Source organism: Opisthocomus hoazin, chromosome W (genome assembly GCF_030867145.1).
Source record: "Opisthocomus hoazin isolate bOpiHoa1 chromosome W, bOpiHoa1.hap1, whole genome shotgun sequence".
Lineage (NCBI taxonomy): Eukaryota > Metazoa > Chordata > Aves > Opisthocomiformes > Opisthocomidae > Opisthocomus > Opisthocomus hoazin.
The window spans coordinates 22,784,002-22,806,505 of NC_134453.1; the positions used below are offsets into that span (position 1 = coordinate 22,784,002).

The 22,504-nt window shown below is 45.5% G+C and overlaps 1 protein-coding gene across 1 annotated transcript in view; it reads left to right on the top strand.

The window, feature by feature from the left end:
• Nucleotides 1–5,607, top strand: part of LOC142365460 (uncharacterized) — a 247,780-nt gene extending 242,173 nt beyond the window's left edge. Inside the window, 1 exon segment of the mRNA XM_075446293.1 lies at nt 5,438–5,607. Within this exon segment, the coding sequence (XP_075302408.1) occupies nt 5,438–5,607 (170 nt within the window).
• Nucleotides 5,608–22,504: the final 16,897 nt, after the last annotated feature.

Consider the following 22,504-nt stretch of genomic DNA (forward strand, 5'->3'; position numbering starts at 1 on the left):
TATTAGGAACAGTTAATTGGGTATGACCCCTTTTGGGCATTACGACTGAAGAATTGTCCCCTCTATTTACCTTGTTGAAAGGGGACTCAGATTTGTTATCTTCCAGGAGATTGACACCAGAAGCGAAAACTGTCTTGCAGAAAGTTTTGGATAAAATTGCAACTTCCTTTGCCTCCAGAATCAATCTTAAGTTACCAATAGATTTGTATATAATTTATGCTTTTTACTAGCCTTACGCTCTTTTAGGTCAGTGGTGTGCTAATGCGCAGGAGCTGAAGACTCTGGAATGGATCTTTTTGTCTCATATGCCCATGAAAACATTAACCACAAAAGTAGATAAGATAGTGTGGAATTATTAGTAAAATTAAGGTTTTACATCTAAAAATTAAGGTTTATATGAAAAACATAGCATTGTTCACGCACTGAGGAAAAGCATGAAATGAAAAGGAGCTCTGAGGATGGGACACAGCTGCAGCAGGCATGTGAGGAATCCACTAACACAGCAACTCCCTGCAACACACCATAGAGGATGGAACGGAGTGGAGACTACGTGGCCCTGCTCCGTGATGATAAAGCGGGAAGAAATGGTTCTCTAGAACTGATAAGCAGCTCACCTGGCCCCCTGAGCCAACAGGTTTTCGAAACCTTGCCAAAGTGCTATTCTTTCGTGAACTTTGCTGGTTTTAATATGATTTTAATACCAAAACACACCTCCATCCCAAAGGCTACCCACCTCCGAGGTGCGACCACTCCTCTTCGAGTCTGCGCCCTTGATTTTTTGTAAACTATACCTTTAAAAATGAAGCGAGAAAATTTTAGACCAATCATGATAAAAGGTATGCATGACTACAGTCGCTCAAACTCCACCTTAAATGTAGAAAGAATATAAAAATAGCCAGGGAAATAGGGGATGTTCGGAGAATCACAGAATCACAGAATGGTAGGGGTTGGAAGGGACCTCTGTGGGTCATCTAGTCCAACCCCCCTGCCGAAGCAGGGTCACCTACAGCAGGCTGCACAGGATCTTGTCCAGGCGGGTCTTGAATATCTCCAGAGAAGGAAACTCCACAACCTCCCTGGGCAGCCTGTTCCAGTGCTCCGTCACCCTCAGAGGGAAGAAGTTCTTCCTCATGTTCAGACGGAACTTCCTGTGCCTCAGTTTGTGCCCATTGCCCCTTGTCCTGTCACTGGGCACTACTGAAAAGAGCTTGGCCCCATCCTCCTGACACCCACCCTTCAGATATTTATAAGCATATATTAGGTCCCCTCGCAGCCTTCTCTTCTTCAGGCTGAACAAGCCCAGCTCCCTCAGCCTTTCCTCGTAGGGGAGATGTTCCAGTCCCCTCACCATCCTCGTAGCCCTCCGCTGGACTCTCTCCAGTAGCTCTTCATCTTTCTTGAACTGGGGAGCCCAGAACTGGACAGAGTACTCCAGATGGGGCCTTACTAGGGCAGTGTAGCGGGGGAGGAGAACCTCCCTCGACCTGCTGGCCACACTCCTCCTAATGCAGCCCAGGATGCCATTGGCCTTCTTGGCAGCCAGGGCACACTGCTGGCTCATGGTTAATCTGTCGTCCACTAGGACACCCAGGTCCCTCTCCACAGAGGTGCTCTCCAGAAGGTAAAGAAGAAGATAACACCGCGGATCTTCGGAGGAGAAGAAGATAACACCGTGAGCAAGTCAAGGGAAACTCCACCTCAGACTGCCTCCGACAACCGGGATTGGCCGACGGGCTGAGCCTTGCTTCTCCCCACCTTGGGACGCCTTGGGTGAGACTTAAACTAAGCGCTTTTCTCGGGAATCTTAGAAATCTCTCTAGAGAGTTACTCCCTAATGTTTATAGTCAGGTTGTATTATTTGTAAAGTTTTCATGCATTTTATTTTTGCATGTGCTTTCTTGCAGACAGTCACTATGACCGGCAATTCAAAAAACCTATATACCTGTTGCACAAATAAAACTGCACTGTTTAAGTAGCCAGTTGTCACAGTTTCTCACTGAACACGACCGAATGCGGCCGTGCCAGTTCATGAGCACGACTGGACTGAAGGTGCAGACTGCTGTTAGTGTATCCAGAATCGTGGTAGTTTAGTATACATATTAAACGCAACTGGACTGGTAGTGGCAAATTGGATATCACTCAGAATTTAAACCTAGCCGCACCTAGCCTCCCACTCCAGTCAAGAAAGTTAGAATGCGAGGAGGTTTACTTTCTGCGAAATTAACGCAACAGAAAATTGGCGTCATGTACAGGATTGCCATGGATAAACTGCTGAAAAAATACGGTTGTGTCCCTTCCCAAGTTGGGAAGGAGTGGGCCCAGAAGTTTTGGAAGGACGAAGAGAAAGTAGTCAAACGTATTGAACTGTGTCAGGTTTCACAAAAGCTCTGAACGGGTAAAGGTAAAGGAGTGATTTGTGCGGTGTTAGGCGCCTGTTTATCTTTTGCACAAAAAGAAGCTAAGGAAGCCCCTGCTCCTACTCTGGTGTCTGCCGTAGAACATGCAGGTTTAAAACCAGAAAATGAGGTGCTGAAATCAGCATTAGCTTTCCAGAAGGAGACAGGAGAAAAATTAGAACTTCAGGTTAGTAAACTTCTAAGCAAAGTTGATGAGCTCTTGGGGGAAAAAAGAAATTTAGAATATCGAAATGCTAGACTCAGGGGTGAGGCTCAGCAGCTTAGGATGTTGTTGGAAAAGATGAATGGGCTTTTAGATAAAATGCAGCCTTCTGCCCAGGTCCAGCAGATTTGCAGGTTAATGCGTTACCCGAGTTCAGGAATGCAGACTGAAGATTTTTGGTGTAACAGTGATGACGAGGAGATCAGTGAAGTCGAAGGGACTTTTAAATTCCAAGTGATTCCCTTGTGACCCCTAATTAAAATTGAAACTGCTGTTGATGATGATGATGAAATCCATACCACTACACGTACTGTGCCGTGGACACCAACAGAATTGGAAAAAATAAGAGAGAAGTACTCGAGGCGGCCAAGCGAGTCAACTGTTGAATATGTGTGTCGAGTTTCTGCTGAGGGTGGAGATCGAATTATGTTAAGTGATCAGTAATCACTAATAAAACGGCACAACTTTTGGGCATAAAACCCATCCGACACAAAGTCAAATTTATGGGGATTGATGGTGTGATAAAAACACGCCCCACTGCAAAAATTACCCTCTGGTTACCAGGAGAACAGAGAATGACCAGGAAAGAAGTGTTAGTGGGTGCTGCACACACTAATCTTTTAGGATTTGATTTGCTGCACAGGCGAGTGTGGAAACTCCCCGATGGAACTGTGTGGAGCTTTGCAGGACATGAAAAGGGATTAGGCACAGTGGCACTGAGTCTGCTAGAAACCTCCATACCATTACCCCCCTCTAAAATCACTAATGTTTGGCAATACCCCTTGCCAACAGTGGCACTTGCTGGTATTGACGGGGTGGTAGTAGAATTAAAAAAAAAGAGGTATCATTCACCTTACAATTCACCGGTGTGGCCAGTAAAGAAATCCACCGGACAATGGCGTTTCACAGTAGATTATCGACGCCTAAATGCCAATACTGCACCCCTAACGGCCGCAGATCCTAATATTGCTGAAGTGGTGACAATAATACAAGGAGCTGTCCATTCCTGGATGGCTGCCTTAGATGTTAAAGACATGTTTTTCATGATTCCCCTCCGGGAGCAGGACAAAACACAGATTGCATTCACTTGGAAAGGCATCCAATATACTTTTAACCGACTTCCACAGAGGTATAAACATTCAACCACCATCGCCCACAATGCTTTGGCTAAGGTTTTAGCAGAGATCCCTGTTTCCCCTGGATGTACAGTATACCAGTACATTGATGATATCCTCATAGGGGGAGAGGATCAAGAGAGTGTAAAAGACACCATGGAAAAGATCCGGACAACACTGCTTGAATTGGGACTGGAAATTCCAGACTCAAAGTGTCAGGGACCTGCACAGGAAGTTAAATTCCTGGGGATCTGGTGGATTAAAGGAGCTGCTTCTGTCCCTCAGAATACCCTACAGGTTTTTATGCAGGACAACCTGTGCTGGTAAAAATGCCTCAAATTAGAGCAGTGCCAGTGGTACTAGTCACTCCTAAAAATCCCTATGCATGGGAAGCCAAAGATTGCTCAGGAAAAATACACCAGTTCAGCACCTGGTGGATTTCACCTTCCTTTTAACCCCGTCGGTTGACAAAGATGGAGCGTTTTTTCTTCCCTTTTGTGTTCACAGGAATTCTGGATGAACTGCACATGGAGGGAAGCATTGGCTTACGCTAACCTCGAGTGCATCCAAGGAATTTTGTCCAAGTTTTAAAATGATGAATTCCATTATATTATGTTTGATCTTGCCAATACATTTCCCTTTGATTTGTAGTCAACAGGACCCAAAGTGGCCATGGTCTCAGGCCTTTATTAGACATGATGCAAGGACAGGGGTGTCAAAAGAAAAAATAACTCTGGCAACTGTGGTCTTACATAGCAACAAGGTGTTTCCAAAACGTGAGTGGGTTTGGAATAGTTGGTATCCATCCCTAAGAGGTAAAGTGGGAGAAGAAATCCATATAGGATGTAGGATGGTCAATGGCTCAGCTCATGAGAAAGTCACAAGAATAGGGATATCACGTCCCAGGAACTCAGGCCAAGTGACAACCAAGTACTGCGTCACTGAACAGTGGGATTGCTGGCACAACTTTTCTCTTGTAGAACCCACTTTTGTAAGTTGTCGGTGGCAACAGTGTGAAATGGCATTACACTTCGAATTTCAAATAGACACAATCGAGCCTGACCCGACTACACAACCCAGTTCAGCTCCACTCCCTTCATTTGAACCATCTGACAATGATCTCGAAAAGACCCTGCAAGGTGGATCTAAAAATCTACTCCTTAACACCACAACCTCTGATGACCCTTGGTCGAAGGCCTATTTTGGATATACAAGAACTATGGGAAAAGACATAGCAGGAATGAGGTTAGCAACTGTCATCATATATGACAACAGGGAATTGCAAATACATGAATCAGAATGGAAGCATTCGATGCATAGATGGAAGGTCGATAAAGGGAAAACAATCCACATAGATTGTCGAACCTTTAATGCTAGCAATAGAAAAGACTTCCCTCCTTAAACCGAAGTTATTATGAGAAGATTTCCTGAACAAAGAACAGAACCCACAACAGGTAGGAAGCACTGTGCATCTGATGTTTGTTGATTCAGTTTTACTATAATTCAATCAGTATCTGTTGTCTGTTTAGGAAGCACTGGCAGAGGAGACAGAGCATTATCATTTAAATTTGGGTTAGATATACCACAGGAAAAGACTTCAACTATGGCTATGCCTGTACCAATCACGGTGTCACCCCAACAAAATTTTGAGAATGAATCCATTCAGACACCCACAAGTCTAAATCCTTACATTTTTATGTAAGGCTTTATTTGTGAGACTAATACCCTTAAAGCGCAAGACATTTGTCTCGACACCGAACAAAACGTTTGCCATTTTGAGATACATCCTGATGATTCCCCCAACACTGTGCTTGTATATACTGGGAAAGGATGTGTTTGCATGAGATCTCCTTGTAATTTTATAGAATCATAGAATCATAGAATCATAGAAAGTTTTGGGTCGGAAGGGACCCCTAGAGGTCATCTAGTCCAACCCCCCCTGCAGCGAGCAGGGACACCACTAACTAGATCCGGTTGCTCAGAGCCCTGTCCAACCTGGTCTTGAATGTTTCCAGGGATGGGGCCTCCACTACCTCTCTGGGCAACCCGTTCCAGTGTTTCACCACCCTCATTGTAAAGAATTTCTTCCTTATATCCAGCTTAAACCTAGCCTGTTTTAGTTTAAAACCATTACCCCTCGTCCTGTCACTGCTGTCTCTACTAAAAAGATTGTCCCCATCTTTCCTATAGGCTCCCTTTAAGTACTGAAAGGCTGCAATCAGGTCTTCCTGCAGCCTTCTCTTCTCCAGACTGAACAAGCCCAACTCTCTCAGCCTGTCCTCATAGGAGAGGTGCTCCAGCCCTCGGATCATTTTTGTAGCCCTCCTTTGGACCCCCTCCAACAGTTCCATGTCCTTGTGCTGAGGGCTCCAGAGCTGAACGCAGTACTCCAGGTGAGGTCTCACCAGAGCAGAGTAGAGGGGCAGAATCACCTCTCTCGACCTGCTGGCCACGCTTCTCTTGATGCAGCCCAGGACACGGTTGGCCCTCTGGGCTGCCAGCGCACATTGCCGGCTCATGTCCAGCCTTTCATCTATCAGTACCCCCAAGTCCCTCTCAGCAGGGCTGCTCTCGATCCTTTCATCCCCCAGCCTGTATTGATAGTGGGGATTACCCCGACCCAGGTGTAGGACCTTGCACTTGGCCTTGTTGAACCTCATGAGGTTCACACAGGCCCACCTCTCCAGCTTGTCCAGGTCCCTCTGGATGGCATCACAGAATCACAGAATCACAGAATCACAGAATAGTAGGGGTTGGAAGGGACCTCTGTGGGTCATCTAGTCCAACCCCCCTGCCGAAGCAGGGGCACCTACAGTAGGCTGCACAGGATCTTGTCCAGGCGGGTCTTGAATATCTCCAGAGAAGGAGACTCCACAACCTCCCTGGGCAGCCTGTTCCAGTGCTCCGTCACCCTCAGAGGGAAGAAGTTCTTCCTCATGTTCAGACGGAACTTCCTGTGCCCCCGTCCTTCTGGTGTCTCAACTGTACCACTCGGCTTGGTGTCATCTGCAAACTTGCTGAGGGTGCGCTCGATGTCGCTGTCCATGTCATTGATAAATATATTGAACAGCACCGGTCCCAGTACGGACCCCTGAGGGACTCCACTCGTCACTGGTCTCCATCTGGACATTGAGCCATTGGCCACTACCCTTTGGCTGCGACCATCCAACCAATTCCTTATCCACCGAACGGTCCACCCATCAAATCCATGGCTCTCCAATTTAGAGAGAAGGATGTTGTGGGGCACCGTGTCAAAGGCTTTACAAAAATCCAGATAGATGACATCCATAGGTTTTCCCTTGTCCACCCTTGTTGTTACACCATCATAGAAAGCCAGAACAGTTGGTCAGGCAGGACTTGCCCTTGGTGAAGCCATGCTGGCTGTCTCGAATCACCTCCCTGGCCTCCATGTGCCTTAGCATATGTTCTAGGAGGATCTGTTCCATGATCTTCCCAGGCACAGAGGTGAGGCTGACAGGTCGGTAGTTCCCAGGGTCCTCCTTTCTACCCTTTTTGAAAAGGGGTACAGTGTTTCCCTTTTTCCAGTCACTGGGGACTTCCCCTGACTGCCATGACTTTTCAAATATCATGGAGAGTGGCTTGGCAACTACATCAGCCAATTCCCTCAGGACTCTGGGATGCATCTCATCAGGTCCCATGGACTTCTGTACGTTTAGGTTCTTCAGGAGGTCCCGAACCTGGTCTTCACTTACAGCTGGAGGGATTTTACCCTCCTGGTCTCCTTCATGCCATTCGTCGACTTGGGAGGGGTGAGGAGAGAGGTTGCCAGTGAAGACTGAGGCAAAAAAGTTGTTGAGTACCTAATATATTATATTAGGTACTCAACATTATATAATATTATATTACTTATATTCATAGATAACACGGCCACAGATATTGATAATAATTTGAATTTTTGTGTTTGTAATTTCACTAACATTGTTGGATGCGATTTCAGTTATTCGACTCCTGTTATGTCTCACCAGCTATTACAGACCAACTATACACTCATTCACGATTTACCACCTGTCCCATTGGAATGAACATCACATTAGTGAAAAAGCTGCTACAACATAATGACTTGAAGTGACTGTTGAAAGAGGACCAAGAGAATGGACAAAAGACTCTAATTACTGTACATCATGATGTGGAAGAAATACATCAAGTACTGGAGAGAGTCAAAAAAACCGAAGAACACAAATGGTGGGACACTCTTTTCGGATGTTCGCCAACAGCTACAGGACTCTTTAACAAGATGTTGCATCCCATTGTTGTTTTATTAATACTCACCATATTGTGCTTTGTTTTAACACTTGCTTTGTATGTTAAACTTTGACTTATGATGAAAAAGTTAACTCGCTTGCTAGCTCCCCAAAATGAGTTTGTACTTGACAACCCTTACCATAAGAGCACGCGTGACATTCCAGATTAGTCCCAAACCTAGTGAGGTTTGAGTGACTTTAGTCACGGGGTGGAATATGTGGAATTATTAGTAAAATTAAGGTTTTACATCTGAAAATTAAGGCTTATATGAAAAACGTAGCATTGTTCACCCATTGAGAGCTGTTTGGCACAGTCAATGGAGTGTAGAAATCTCACTTGCAAGTGTGCAGGGAGAGGTGAGGTAACTTCAGACATGGCTATCACAATCTGCTGTATCCAGGAACGAGGACAGATAAATTAACGTATGACCTTCTGATACAAAAAGTAAATTTTTGAAAACACTACAAGTCCTACCAAGCACTGAAACATCGGTCCTAGTTGTAAGGACTGTTGTTACCCTCTTAGGCAGAAAAGCTTAGCTGAGGTTTTTCTGTGCAATCTCCAAAATTTTCCACAGGGTTATTTCTGTCTTCCCCAAAGATTGTTTCTCCCGCTCGTCACAGTCCTGCTCTACTGCAGCTGTTTATCACCCTTGATTAACAGGGCTAGCACAGACCATACAGAGAGGGAAGCATTTTGAGAGCTAGATCTGGCCAAGGACAAGAAGCACAGCCATGGAACACAACTCATTGCAAACCCCATTTTCCTGTCTGTCCTTCAACAAGCTCTTTTCACAGATTCCTGTAGTTACCTCCTGCTGTTTCACTAATGCCTGTGTCAACCAGCCCAATATGAACAAACAAATCTGTTCACTCAACTGGTGGTGAGGTTAAAAAATAAAAAATAAAAAATTCAGCTTGTAAATGTTCAAGAAGCACCCAGATGCTTTTCTGTGTGCTATAGAGATAAATTGCTAAGTGGGAGATGCAGAGAAATTATATAAAAAAAAAATCAACAACAACCAAACCCACAACAAAAAAAACCCCCACAAAACCCCAAACTCTGTATTCCTAAAATTCTTTATCCAGGACCAGGTGAGAAGTGTGACTTAAGTCATGGGGATGTATACACTGCCAAGATGAAAATAGCATTAAATTACCCAAATACTTTCTTCAATTGCAATGCAGAAAAGTGCAGAGCTGCATAAGCACTTCATCCTTCATTTCAATACATATATTTGAGAGAAGAAGGGAAACAGCAGCCAGAGTTTTGAGGATATAATCTATAAGGTTCTCTGTTTTAGCTTTTCAGTAGATCCACTAGAAGCATGTGCATCTTTTCCCTTCCAGAAGCCCTTTCTACCAGTAGATAATAATGGTGTTATTCAGCATGACATTCCCGAGCCTACTGAATGCTTTTATAGGAGTGCTGATCCTCTACAGACTTGTATGAATGTGATGGATCCTGACCAACCTGCACTCTGATTCAGCATCTTTATTCGGGTTAAACAGTGCCCTACAGATGGCAACTGAGTTGCAAAAGGACAGGAAAACCAGTTGTTTCAATTGCACAGAGTTTATAGGTCTTTTGTAAAGGTTCAAAATCTCCTCTCCTGCTATTTTGTCACCTCTCAAATTTTTTATGCCTTGAATGATGTCACGCATAGGGAGAGAGAACCTCAGTTGCTTGAGTTTCAGGTAGGACAAAGTGAATGTCTCTCTTTTTTATTACTGGTTAGATTTGAAGTTTTCTAAGATAGGAAGGTGCCTTTTTTCCTGTGTTTGCACAATGCCTTTCACAATACCATTCTGGCTTTCAGCAGTGAGGTAAGGTAAGAATAACAAGGCGAAACAGAATTTCTTCTCACATTTAAGTACACGATCTACCTGTCCACCCGGTTCACTGTTTGAACCATTTTTAAGTGATAAACCACATTACTCCGCTCTCTTAAACAGCTGCTTGTACTGAGTAAAATTTCTTCCTGTTAAACTCCCTTGATTTCGATGGGCTTTCAACAGGAATAAACCTGGAAACCTGGCCCTGCATGTCTAACCTATGCCTTGGACAAGCAAGCAGAATTAGGGAATTGAATTAAATCCCTTTGCCTCGATTTGCAAACTGTGCAGTAATCTGCACATTTAATTCTATCCTTTGCCTATTATTTTCTGAGCAAGGACATAAATGGCTACAGATTTGACATCTTTGTGACAGTGAGTCTGTGGCAGCACTGAAAAGAAAGGGGGAAGGAGCAGGGTCACAGAGAGGACAAAAGGAAAAATAGCTGTCTAAATCATATATCATTAAAATGATGCTCATTGAATTACCTCTCTCAGGGCCTGTCAAAACATGTGGTGCCCTTGCAGTATGACGTGAATTAAATGCCTTCTGGCCCCTGAAATATTGTTTTCAAGGCCAAATGTGTACTTTCACATTTTCCCTCTAGTAACTACTAAGAAACATTTGAAACATGCTGATTGACTCCTACGATTAGCAAAAAACAGCTCAGGAATACAGCAATGTGTGGTAACGGGCTTTCAAGGGAAAGACAGGACATATGTCTGCTTGCAGGGCTTTGGTGATGGTCACTGATAGCCCCATCCACTGAGAAATTGGTCGAAACAGCTTAAAGTTGCTGGGAGAAAAAATGTAAGTAGAATCAACTCACTGAATCCTTTCAGTAATTAGTCTTATTTTGTCCTCTGTGAGTGGGGAAGGGAGGTAATAATTGCTATCTGGTTGGGACACACCATACAGAATCATAGAATGATTTGGATTGGAAGGGACCTTAAAGATCATCTAGTCCCAACCCCCCTGCTATGGACAGGGACACCTTCCACTAGACCAGGTTGCTCAAAGCCCCATCCACCTTGGCCTTGAACACTTCCAGGGAGGGGGCATCCACAACTTCTCTGGGCAACCTGTTCCAGTGTTTCACCATCCTCATGGTGAATAATTTCTTTCTTCTATCTAATCTAAATCTACCCTCTCTCAGTTTAAAGCCATTACCCCTTGTCCTGTCATTACATGCCCTTGTGAAAAGTCCCTCTCCAGCTTTCTTGTCGGGCCCTTCAGGTACTGGAAGGCTGCTCTAAGGTCTCCCTGGAGCCTTCTCTTCTGCAGGCTGAACAACCTCAACTCTCTCAGACTTTCCTCAGAGCAGAAATGTTCCGCCCCTCTGACAGATGTAGATGTCTGATATAGATGTCAAACAGTCTGGAAGGTTGACTCCACCTGCTTGAGGATGCGAGACTCTTTGAGGTCTGCAGTCATCACCTTAGCAGACAGCCCATCACAACAATTCCATGAAGTCTGACTTCCTTCCATTGAGGTACCAGAGGAATAGTTTTCTCCTCTCAGTGAAGTTTTGAGTTTTGGCTAATTCTGCCCAATCAAGAGTTCTGCTTGTATTCACTGCTGTTGTTATAGAATCACAGAATCATAGGTTGGAAAAGACCTCTAAGATCATTAAGTCCAACCACCCACACAACACCACCATGCCTATTAAACCATATCCCTAAGTGCCACATCTACAAGTTTTTTAAATACCTCCAGGGTTGGGGACTCAACCACCTCCCTGGGCAGCCTATTCCAATGTCTGACCACTCTTTCAGTAAAGAAAATCTATCATTATCAAAAAAAACTCTATCATTTCATGGTCACTAAACCCAAGACAGCCTCCGACCACCACATCTCCCACCAGTCCTTCTCTGTTAGTAAACAGCAGGTCTAGCGAGGCACCTCCCCTGGTAGGCTCACTTACCAGCTGTGTCAGGAAGTTATCTTCCACACACTCCAGGAACCTCCTAGACTGTTTCCTCTCTGCTGTGTTGTATTTCCAGCAGATGTCCGGTAAGTTCAAGTCCCCCACGATAACAAGGGCTTGCGATTGTGAGACTTCTGCCAGCCTCTTGTAGAAAGCTTCATCTGCCTCTTCATCCTGGTTGGGTGGTCTATAACAGACCCCCAGCAGGATGTCTGCCTTGTTGGCTTTCCCCCTCATCTTTAGCCATAAGCATTCAACCTTGTCATCACAATCGTTGAGCTCTAGACAATCAAAGCAGTCCCTAACATACAGTGCCACCCCACCACCTCTCTTTCCTCACCTATCCCTTCTGAAGAGCTTATAGCCATCCATCGCAGCACTCCAGTCACAAGAGTCATCCCACCACGTTTCTGTAATGGCGACCAAGTCATAGCTGTCCTGCTGTACAATGGCTTCCAGCTCCTCCTGTTTATTGCCCATGCTACGTACATTGGTGTAGATGCACTTGAGCGGGGCTGTCGATCTCACCCCTGACCCTGGCATGCCATGCCTGGGCTCATCTCTAGTGAGCCTGGTTACACCCCCTTCCCCCTTCAGAACTAGTTTAAAGCCCTCTCGATGAGCCCCGCCACCTTATGGGCAAGAATCGTTTTTCCCCTTTGAGACAGCTGGACTCCATCTGTCGCCAGCTGGCCCGGTGCCATGTAAACCTCCCCATGATCAAAGAAACCAAAATTCCACCAACAGCACCAGTCTCTGAGCCACCTGTTAATCAGGTGAGTTTTCCTGCCCCTTTCAGTTCTCTTCCCTGCCACTGATGGGATTGACAAAAACACCACCTGCACCCCTGATCCTTCAACCAGTTGCCCCAGTGCCCTGAAGTCCCTTTTGATGGCCTTGGGACTTTTCTCCGTGATCTCATCACCGCCAACCTGCATTACCAAGAGGGGGTAATAATCAGAGGGCTGCACCAGACCAGGGAGTTTCCTAGCAACATCCCTAAGCCAGGCCCCAGGGAGGCAGCAAACTTCCCTGTGGGATGGGTCCGGTCAGCATATTGGGCCCTCTGTTCCCTTCAGAAGGGAATCACCTATGACAATTATCCTCCTTTTTTTCTTAGCCAAGGCAGTCATAATGCGTGGGGCTGACTGACTTGTCCTAGGCAACCCCCTGGATGGACCTTCACCCGCATCCTCATTTGCCTGGCCCTCACATTCCAGAGCCCCGTATCTGTTGCTTAAGGGCAACTGGGCAGGTGAGGGAGGCTGGGAGGGGATTCGCCTGCCACCCCGAGCAGGGACCTGTTTCCATTCCCCCCGTCTCTTAGGTCCCCTCCTTGTGCTTGGTGTCAAGAGGGTAGGGGGTCCTCTGCTTCTTGTGGAGCTCCCTCCTGCTGCCTTGGCCTCAGGGACAGCAGGGTGCAGCTCCACCAGTCGATCTCTCTCTCACACTCCCTGATGTTCCTTAACCTCTCCACTTCCTCCTTCAGCTCTGCCACCAGACTGAGCAGATCATTCACCTGGTCACACCGAACACAGCAGTTGTCTCTGCTGTCCTCCGGTAAGAGCGTCAGGCTCAGGCAGTCCCTGCAGCCAGAGACCTGGACAGCTGTGTGTTTGTGCAGGACCTCCGTCTGGGTCCCCACACTCCTTCGAGCAACAGCTTTCCCACGGGTGGAAAACATGCTAGAATATCTCCTGGGAGGGCGATGTCCACTAGTTGGGTTGCCAGGAGGGGGACTTCGCCCTGCCCGCACGCCTTCCCTGCACACCCTGCCTGTGCAAACTGCCGTGCAAACTGCTGCGCCGCACCCTGGCTGATGCACCGCACCCTGTTTGCTGGCCCTGGTCACCTGCGCTCCTTGTCGCTCGCACTCTCCGAGGGCTGCTCTTGTATGTGAGTTTTAGTTAGTTATAACAGCTTCATGATTTCCAGAATATGCATAATTTTTCATCCCAGAATCATGGAATGAAAATCCATGTCACCATTATGTATAGAAGCCTCCTAAGATCTCTGTGAATTAGATATTAACAATTTTGATTTCTTAAGGAAACTTATGTAAAATATGGAGATTGCCTGTCTCCTGAGAAAATACAGCAGATAACTGACAAATGGAGATGTAGAGCTCGAAAAACTTTGATCCTAGTGCTGTTCTCCGTCTAACCCCCCCATGAATATCTCCAAGAATCCCTGTATGTCCCAAATGTAAATTTATTTTTCAGGGAGTTCTGTTTTCTAGCACCACAGGCGTGGTTTTTTTTTTCCATTTGGATTAAAGCAATACACTGTATTTTAAGAAAGAAGGGGTAATAGTGACATCTTTTGTATTCTATGAATCTTGCAGAAGTCATGTCCAGGAAATGAAGGAGAGAACAAAGTCAGGACACTTGGTGCTCATGAGGAAAATCCTTACCACGTACCACACTGTCAGTGCAACACACGGAGACGTCTCCACAATAGAAGAGAATGATAAGAGTTATTTTCTTACCCTTTCATAATATCCCTCTAGTGTTTAACAGCATCTTTAGCACAGAATGATTTTTTTTCAACACATTACTCTTTTATTCACAAAATCACAGAATCACAGAATAGTAGGGGTTGGAAGGGACCTCTGTGGGTCAGTGAATGAGACACTATTCAGTATTTAAGAACAGCACCTGCAAGCAACCTTCTTATTCATGAAAAACTGGACTTATTTTTATAGTGCAGCAGATACTCTGTGTATAATCTCTCTGTATACTCCTATTTCAATAATCTCAGTTTTATATCAGTCTTGTAGTGGAAGATGTGTTTTCTTCATGAAGAGGCTCAGCACAGGTATCCCTCAGAATCACAGAATCACAGAATCACAGAATAATAGGGGTTGGAAGGGACCTCTGTGGGTCATCTAGTCCAACCCCCCTGCCGAAGCAGGGGCACCTACAGTAGGCTGCACAGGATCTTGTCCAGGCGGGTCTTGAATATCTCCAGAGAAGGAGACTCCACAACCTCCCTGGGCAGCCTGTTCCAGTGCTCCGTCACCCTCAGAGGGAAGAAGTTCTTCCTCATGTTCAGACGGAACTTCCTGTGCCTCAGTTTGTGCCCATTGCCCCTTGTCCTGTCACTGGGCACTACTGAAAAGAGCTTGGCCCCATCCTCCTGACACCCACTCTTCAGATATTTGTAGGCATTTATTAGGTCCCCTCGCAGCCTTCTCTTCTTCAGGCTGAACAAGCCCAGTTCCCTCAACCTCTCCTCGTAGGGGAGATGCTCCAGTCCCCTCACCATCCTCGTAGCCCTCCGCTGGACTCTCTCCAGTAGCTCTTCATCTTTCTTGAACTGGGGAGCCCAGAAATGGACACAGTACTCCAGATGAGGCCTCACCAGGGCAGTGTAGCGGGGGAAGGAGAACCTCCCTCGTCCTGCTGGCCACACTCTTCTTGATGCACCCCAGGATCCCATTGGCTTTCTTGGCAGCCAGGGCACACTGCTGGCTCATGGTTAACCTGTCGTCCACCAGGACACCCAGGTCCCTCTCCGCAGAGCTGCTCTCCAGCAGGTCCACCCCAAGCCTGTACTGGTGCATGGGGTTGTTCCTCCCCAGGTGCAGGACCCTGCACTTGCCCTTGTTGAACCTCATCAGGTTCCTCTCTGCCCAGCTTTCCAGCCTATCCAGGTCACGCTGAATGGCAGCACAGCCTTCTGGTGTATCTACCACACCTCCCAGTTTGGTGTCGTCAGCAAACTTGCTGAGGGTACATACTAACTCTTCTTCCAGGTCGTTGATGAAGAAGTTAAACAAGACTGGGCCCAGTACTGACCCCTGAGGGACACCACTTGTCACCAGCCTCCAACTAGACTCAGAGCCGCTGATGACAACCCTCTGAGTTCTGCCATTCAGCCAGTTCTCTATCCACTTCACCGACCACTCATCCAGCCCTCACTTCCTCAGCTTCCCTAGGAGGATATCATGGGAGACTGTGTCGAAAGCCTTGCTGAAGTCAAGGTAGATAACATCCACGGCTCTCCCTTCGTCTACTCAGCCAGTCATGCCATCGTAGAAAGCTATCAGATTGGTCAGGCATGATTTCCCCTTTGTGAATCCATGCTGACTACTCCTGATAACCTTCTTTTCTTCCACTTGCTTCATGATGGCCTCCAGGATAAGCTGCTCCATCACCTTTCCCGGGATGGAGGTGAGGCTGACCGGCCTGTAGTTCCCTGGGTCCTCCTTCTTGCCCTTTTTGAAGATTGGAGTGACATTGGCCTTTCTCCAGTCCTCGGGCACCTCTCCTGTCCTCCAGGACCTCTCAAAGATGATGGAGAGTGGCTCAGCAATGACATCCGCCAGCTCCCTCAGCACTCGTGGGTGCATTCCATCGGGGCCCATGGATTTGTGGACATCCAGATCACTTAAGCGATCCCTCACACAGTCCTCCTCGACCAAGGGAAAGTCGTCCTCTTTGTAGGCTTCTTCTCTTACCTCCGGGGCCTGGGATTCCTGAGGGCCAGTCTTAGCACTGAAGACTGAAGCAAAGAAGGCATTCAGTAGCTCTGCCTTCTCCGCATCCTCCGTCACCAGGACACCCGCCTCATTCAGCAGCGGCCCCACATTGTCCCTAGCCTTCCTTTTGCTGCTGATGTAGTTGAAGAAGCCCTTCTTGTTGTTTTTGACATCCCTTGCCAGCTTCAATTCCAGGTGAGCCTTGGCCTTCCTCGTCGCATCCCTGCATGCTCTCACTACGTTTCTGTACTCTTCCCAAGTGGCCTGTCCCTCTTTCCACATTCCATGGACCCTTCTCTTCCACCTGATCTCCGCTAGAAGCTCCTTGTTCAACCATGCAGGTCTCCTGCCTCCTTTGCTAAATTTCTTTCTCAGGGGGATGCATTGCTCCTGTGCATGGAAGAAGTGTTGTTTAAAGAGCGACCAGCACTCATGGACCCCCCTGCCTTCGAGAGCCCTGGCCCACGGGATTCCTCCCAGTAGCTCCTTGAAGAGGCCAAAGTCAGCCCTCCTGAGGTCCAGGGTTTTGATCCTGCTTATCGCCCTGCTTCCTCCATGCAGGATCCTGAACTCGACCATTTCATGGTCACTGCAGCCGAGTCTACCTCCAACCTTCACATCCTCCACCAGTCCCTCCTTGTTTGTTAACACGAGGTCCAGCAGCGCGCCTTTCCTTGTTGGTTCCTCCACCACTTGCATCAGAAAGTTATCATCGATGCTCTGTAGGAACCTCCTGGATTGAGCCTGCCTAGCTGTATGGTCTTCCCAGCTGATGTCAGGGTTGTTGAAGTCCCCCATGAGAAGCAGGGCCTGTGACTGTGAGGCTGCTTGCAGCTGCCTGTAGAAGGCCTCATCAACCTCCTCCTCCTGGTCAGGTGGCCTGTAGTATACACCCACCATAATGTCACCCTTATGAGCCTGTCCCTTAATTCTAACCCACAAGCTTTCAACTCCTTCTTCACTTGCCCCCAGGCCAAGCTCAATGCATTCCAGTTGCTCCCTCACATATAGAGCAACTCCCCCACCTCTCCTTGTTGGCCTGTCTTTCCTAAAGAGTCTGTAGCCATCCATGACAGCATGCCAGTCATGCGAGTTGTCCCACCACGTTTCTGTGATGGCGACCAAGTCGTAGCCGTCCTGCTGTATAATGGCTTCCAGCTCCTCCTGTTTATTGCCCATGCTACGTGCATTGGTGTAAACACACTTGAGCTGGGCTGTCAATCTCACCCCTGGCCTTGGCACTCCAAGCCTAGGCTCATCCCTAGTGAGCTGGGCAATATCCCCTTCCCCCTTCAAACCTAGTTTAAAGCCCTCTCAATGAGCCCCGCCAGCTCGTGGCCAAGAATTCTTTCCCTCAGGTGAATTCATTATTATGTATACCTAGAAAAACACTGGACAGTAAGTAGAGTTACCAGCTCATACTGGGAACCCAGTGGCTGTGTTTCAACAGTTTTATAGGAGTAGCCCCTGGAGCCCCCATACACTTATCTTCATATTGCATTATTGCCTTCATATCAGCCTGCACAGTTGTCTTGGGAAGAGCAAGGGGGGAAATTTCTTAATATCCTGTCCAGATCCTTGTTCTAGGTCATAGACAAAGTTAGTAGCAAACTGGGGAAGGAAGAGTCCGGATGTTCTGGCACATAGGCTATTGTCTTGGTCACTGCCTCCAAAACAAAAAATATTGCTCAGTGTTGGAAGGTAGGTGACATGTTCCTTGGTGGGGAACAAATTTTGGAGTGCTGGCTTCATGCATGAGGACTTGCTAGTTCCCATATTAAGTATGGCAGCAAAATATCTCAAACATTTTCATCCAGAAAGCCTGGGGCATGTTCTTAACTTGATATCTCACCTCTCTTCATGCTGTGATCAAATGGACAGAGCGTTTGATTTTTTGATCTTATGTAATCCTTTATTATTTATTGGTAATTTCAAGGTTCTGAGCACTTCTGTGAAATGCTGAGTGCCCTGACATTTCAGTGATCGTCAATTAAAGGTGTGCAGCACCTTTCAAGACTGTTACTTATAAGTGCAATTGTGTTGAAAGGGAAGAGAAGTCTTGTCCTGTTAATGACAAGTTCAGTTAAAACACAACCATCATCAAAAATATAGGTCAAGAAGAAACTCAATGAACAGTACATCTGACATATAAAAGACAAATATGCCTTTTTGTTAGTTTGAAGGTTACCGTGCTCATGCATGCAATTGCGCCTGTGATTGCGGTATGTTACATAGCAATCAACAGGAGCATTTCAGGGATGAAATAAAAGGAAAAATAAAAAGATAAACTGGACAAAAAAATCATTTTTGTAGACATGGTAGGCCCATTTCGTCAAGGAAAGAAATAAATTGTTTTGAGATACAAGTGAAATAGTAAGGCAAGTTGGCTTAGGAGGCACAGAGATGCAGATTTGGGCTGACAATGTTTATGATGACCTCAGATTTCTTGTTTCCCCCCTTTACCCTAACATAATTGCTTTTGACTGGGCAAATCATGTTGTTCTCATTGAAATGTCATTGCAATTTATGATTCCATAAGGCACTTGAATAGATTTTTTGGTTTTATATGCTTTGCATTTCATTTTAATGCCGCACAAGGAAATTACATACCTAAAGCTGTACGTATTACTTTTTATTAAATATCAAATGGTATCATCTTTTTTTTCCCATTTCTTGATTACAGTCAAGACATGGTTTAGATTTTATTACAGAATCACTTTCCTACTTCAATTAGAGCCTTAAGGTTAATTTCCACTTATACTTTGCACTAAATGTCAAGCCTAAGGCAGGTTTTCACAGAATCACAGAATCACAGAATAGTAGGGGTTGGAAGGGACCTCTGAGGGTCATCTAGTCCAACCCCCCTGCCAAAGCAGGGTCACCTACAGCAGGCCGCACAGGACCTTGTCCAGGTGGGTCTTGAATATCTCCAGAGAGGGAGACTCCACAACCTCCCTGGGCAGCCTGTTCCAGTGCTCCGTCACCCTCAGAGGGAAGAAGTTCTTCCTCATGTTTAGACGGAACTTCCTGTGCCTCAGTTTGTGCCCATTGCCCCTTGTCCTGTCGCTGGACACTACTGAAAAGAGCTTGGCCCCATCCTCCTGACACCCACCCTTCAGATATTTCTAAGCATTTATTAGGTCCCCTCACAGCCTTCTCTTCTTCAGGCTGAACAAGCCCAGCTCCCTCAGCCTCTCCTCGTAGGGGAGATGTTCCAGTCCCCTCATCATCCTCGTAGCCCTCCGCTGGACTCTCTCCAGTAGCTCTTCATCTTTCTTGAACTGGGGAGCCCAGAACTGGACACAGTACTCCAGATGAGGCCTCACCAGGGCAGTGTAGAGGGGAAGGAGAACCTCCCTTGTCCTGCTGGCCACACTCTTCTTGATGCACCCCAGGATTCCATTGGCTTTCTTGGCAGCCAGGGCACACTGCTGGTTCATGGTTAACCTGTCGTCCACCAGGACACCCAGGTCCCTCTCCACAGAGCTGCTCTCCAGCAGGTCCACCCCAAGCCTGTACTGGTGCATGGGGTTGTTCCTCCCCAGGTGCAGGACCCTGCATTTGCCTTTGTTGAACCTCATCAGGTTCCTCTCTGCCCAACTCTCCAGCCTGTCCAGGTCACGCTGAACGGCAGCACAGCCTTCTGGTGTATCTACCACACCTCCCAGTTTGGTGTCGTCAGCAGACTTGCTGAGGGTACATTCTAACTCTTCATCCAGGTCGTTGATGAAGAAGATGAACAAGACTGGGCCCAGTACTGACCCCCGGGGGACACCACTTGTCACCAGCCTCCAACTAGACTCAGAGCCGCTGATGACAACCCTCTGAGTTCTGCCATTCAGCCAGTTCTCTATCCACTTCACCGACCACTCATCCAGTCCACACTTCCTGAGCTTCCCTAGGAGGATGTCATGGGAGACTGTGTCAAAAGCCTTGCTGAAGTCGAGGTAGACAACATCCACGGCTCTCCCTTCGTCTACCCAGCCAGTCATGCCATCGTAGAAAGCTATTAGATTGGTCAGGCATGATTTCCCCTTGGTGAATCCATGCTGACTACTCCTGATAACCTTCTTTTCATTTTACTTGAATACAGGGGAAAACCCATCCACAAGGGGCAAACGTAGCCTTGCGGGAAGCTTTATACATACTGCCAAGCACAATTTTGATCCTGGAATGGTAGAAATGACACAGACTGCATGAAGCCCATTGGGAGATTCATAGCAATTTCAAGTGAAGTGTACTCAAATGCCATGACAGTAGTAGAAGGTCTTGCCACAAATATTATACTATATACAAACTGTAGATGAGGACTGCGCTGGCAGCAGCCAGTCTACATGGAATTCACCCAGTGTGTAGAAACTAATATTTTCTGTGAAGTATCCCTCTCTCCCTCGTGGTCCCACTCCCTGCAACCCAAGGGAGCATCCTGAGGAAACCTTTCTGAGAATTATGCGAAGTTGAAGGCTTCTACTGCTCCAGAAGATTTGGATAATTTTTATTTCTCCTACTTACTGGTTTTAAAAGTTTGATCATTTCCCAGATTAAGATACTTTAAAGATTCAAGGTTCTAAAGAAGAAAAAAAAGATGAAAACACTTACAAGAAGATTGTTCATTAATGTCTTTGTAATGAATTATTTATTCTACAAACTACAGCAGAATGTAAATAAGAAAACACTGATGTTGCAGTCATTTTCTGAGCACAAAAACTTTGCCACATTCAAAATCTTACAGATTTGTGGAATGAATTGTATAACACCTCATGACAGCATATATTATTATCTCATGGAAGGAATCATAGTTTTGTATAGAAACCTCAAAATACCTCTTTTCTATAGGTTGGTCTAGTCAGAAGATCCATATTTTTTTCATTTGAGAAGAATCCATTTTTTACCCCAATTATTTTTTTTTTTTGCCTTCATAACAGGTTGATTTTTCCTACAAAAATCTTTTTTCTTTCTTTTTTTTCCCAGGAAAAAAAATAATCAAAACCTCAAATTTCAACAATTTTCATGTAAAGTTTTCAGTGAGTTCTACTTACGTAGCAAAAAATGCAGCAATGGATATTATAATCATGCTCTACTTTTTTAATATTTTCACTCTCTTCTGGGGAATTATTAATAAAGTGCTCTCAATGTCTGTAAGAGGAAGGGAATTTTACCCTTGCTTTTTAGAAAGCACATGAGAAGCTAATATGCAAGACAGTTACTGAGGGAGTGAAGTGTCAGCATGCAAGATTAAAATATACAAAGAAAAAAATAATTACTGTATGCCTTATAAGCTATTAATGTAATCTTTATTCATATCCCATTGCAAACTAATGTTTTTGTAATAAAAAAGAGCACACACACACACATCCAACCCTACATAAATATATACACAGAGTTATAAAATAATAATTTATAAGGATAACCCAATGGGAAACCAGCAGAGATATTCAGATTTAACTGACCAGTAGTAGCTGTAAAGTTTCAGTTCTGATATATACCTAAGGGGCAACATTTTAGAAAAGAATAACAAGAAGATATTATATTAATATTAATAAAGTTTTATTTCCAAAGGGAAAATATTATCAAGTGCTTTGCTTCCTAGGTTGGCTGTCTTCTTTTTATCTCTTTTTTTTTTCCTGTGAAAATTTGAAGTAAAATTTTCCTAATTTAACCAGTTGCTCTCTCTTCATATACTTCTGTTAAACTACATGAAAAAATAAGGACTGGTGAGTAATGACGTTAACAAAGCCATACTCCTCAGAAGATGTGACGAACAATGCTCAGTGCCAAACATTTTTAGCCAAGTCAAGTCAGTCCATTCATGTTCGTGCACCATAAAATCTGCTTTTACAAGGATAACTACAACTTTTGCATTAGAAAGGAACAAATGAAAACTTGAAATCTGTGTCTGCATCTGTCCTGAGTACTTCTGTAGAGATATATAAAATGAGAAAGCATATTTTAACTTTACATAAATCTTGGCTACATAACTGATGAAGTTTTATAATGGATTACATATTATCTGGAGGGTCAGGAGGCCAAGATCTGTTTCCTTCCTTTTTCTTTTTTTTTTTTTCCTTCCTTTTACCCTACTCAACGGCAGTCTTCTGAGATCTCAGGGCAAAAAACAAATTTCAAACATTTTATTATGTTGCCCAAATTTGGAGGTTTTCTCTCTTGGCTTTACCTTTAATAAATCAAGAGCAACAAGCAATGCCTGAAGGCATGAGTTCGTTTCAGATCTGTTAATTTTCATTTTGGGTGCCTCTTTCT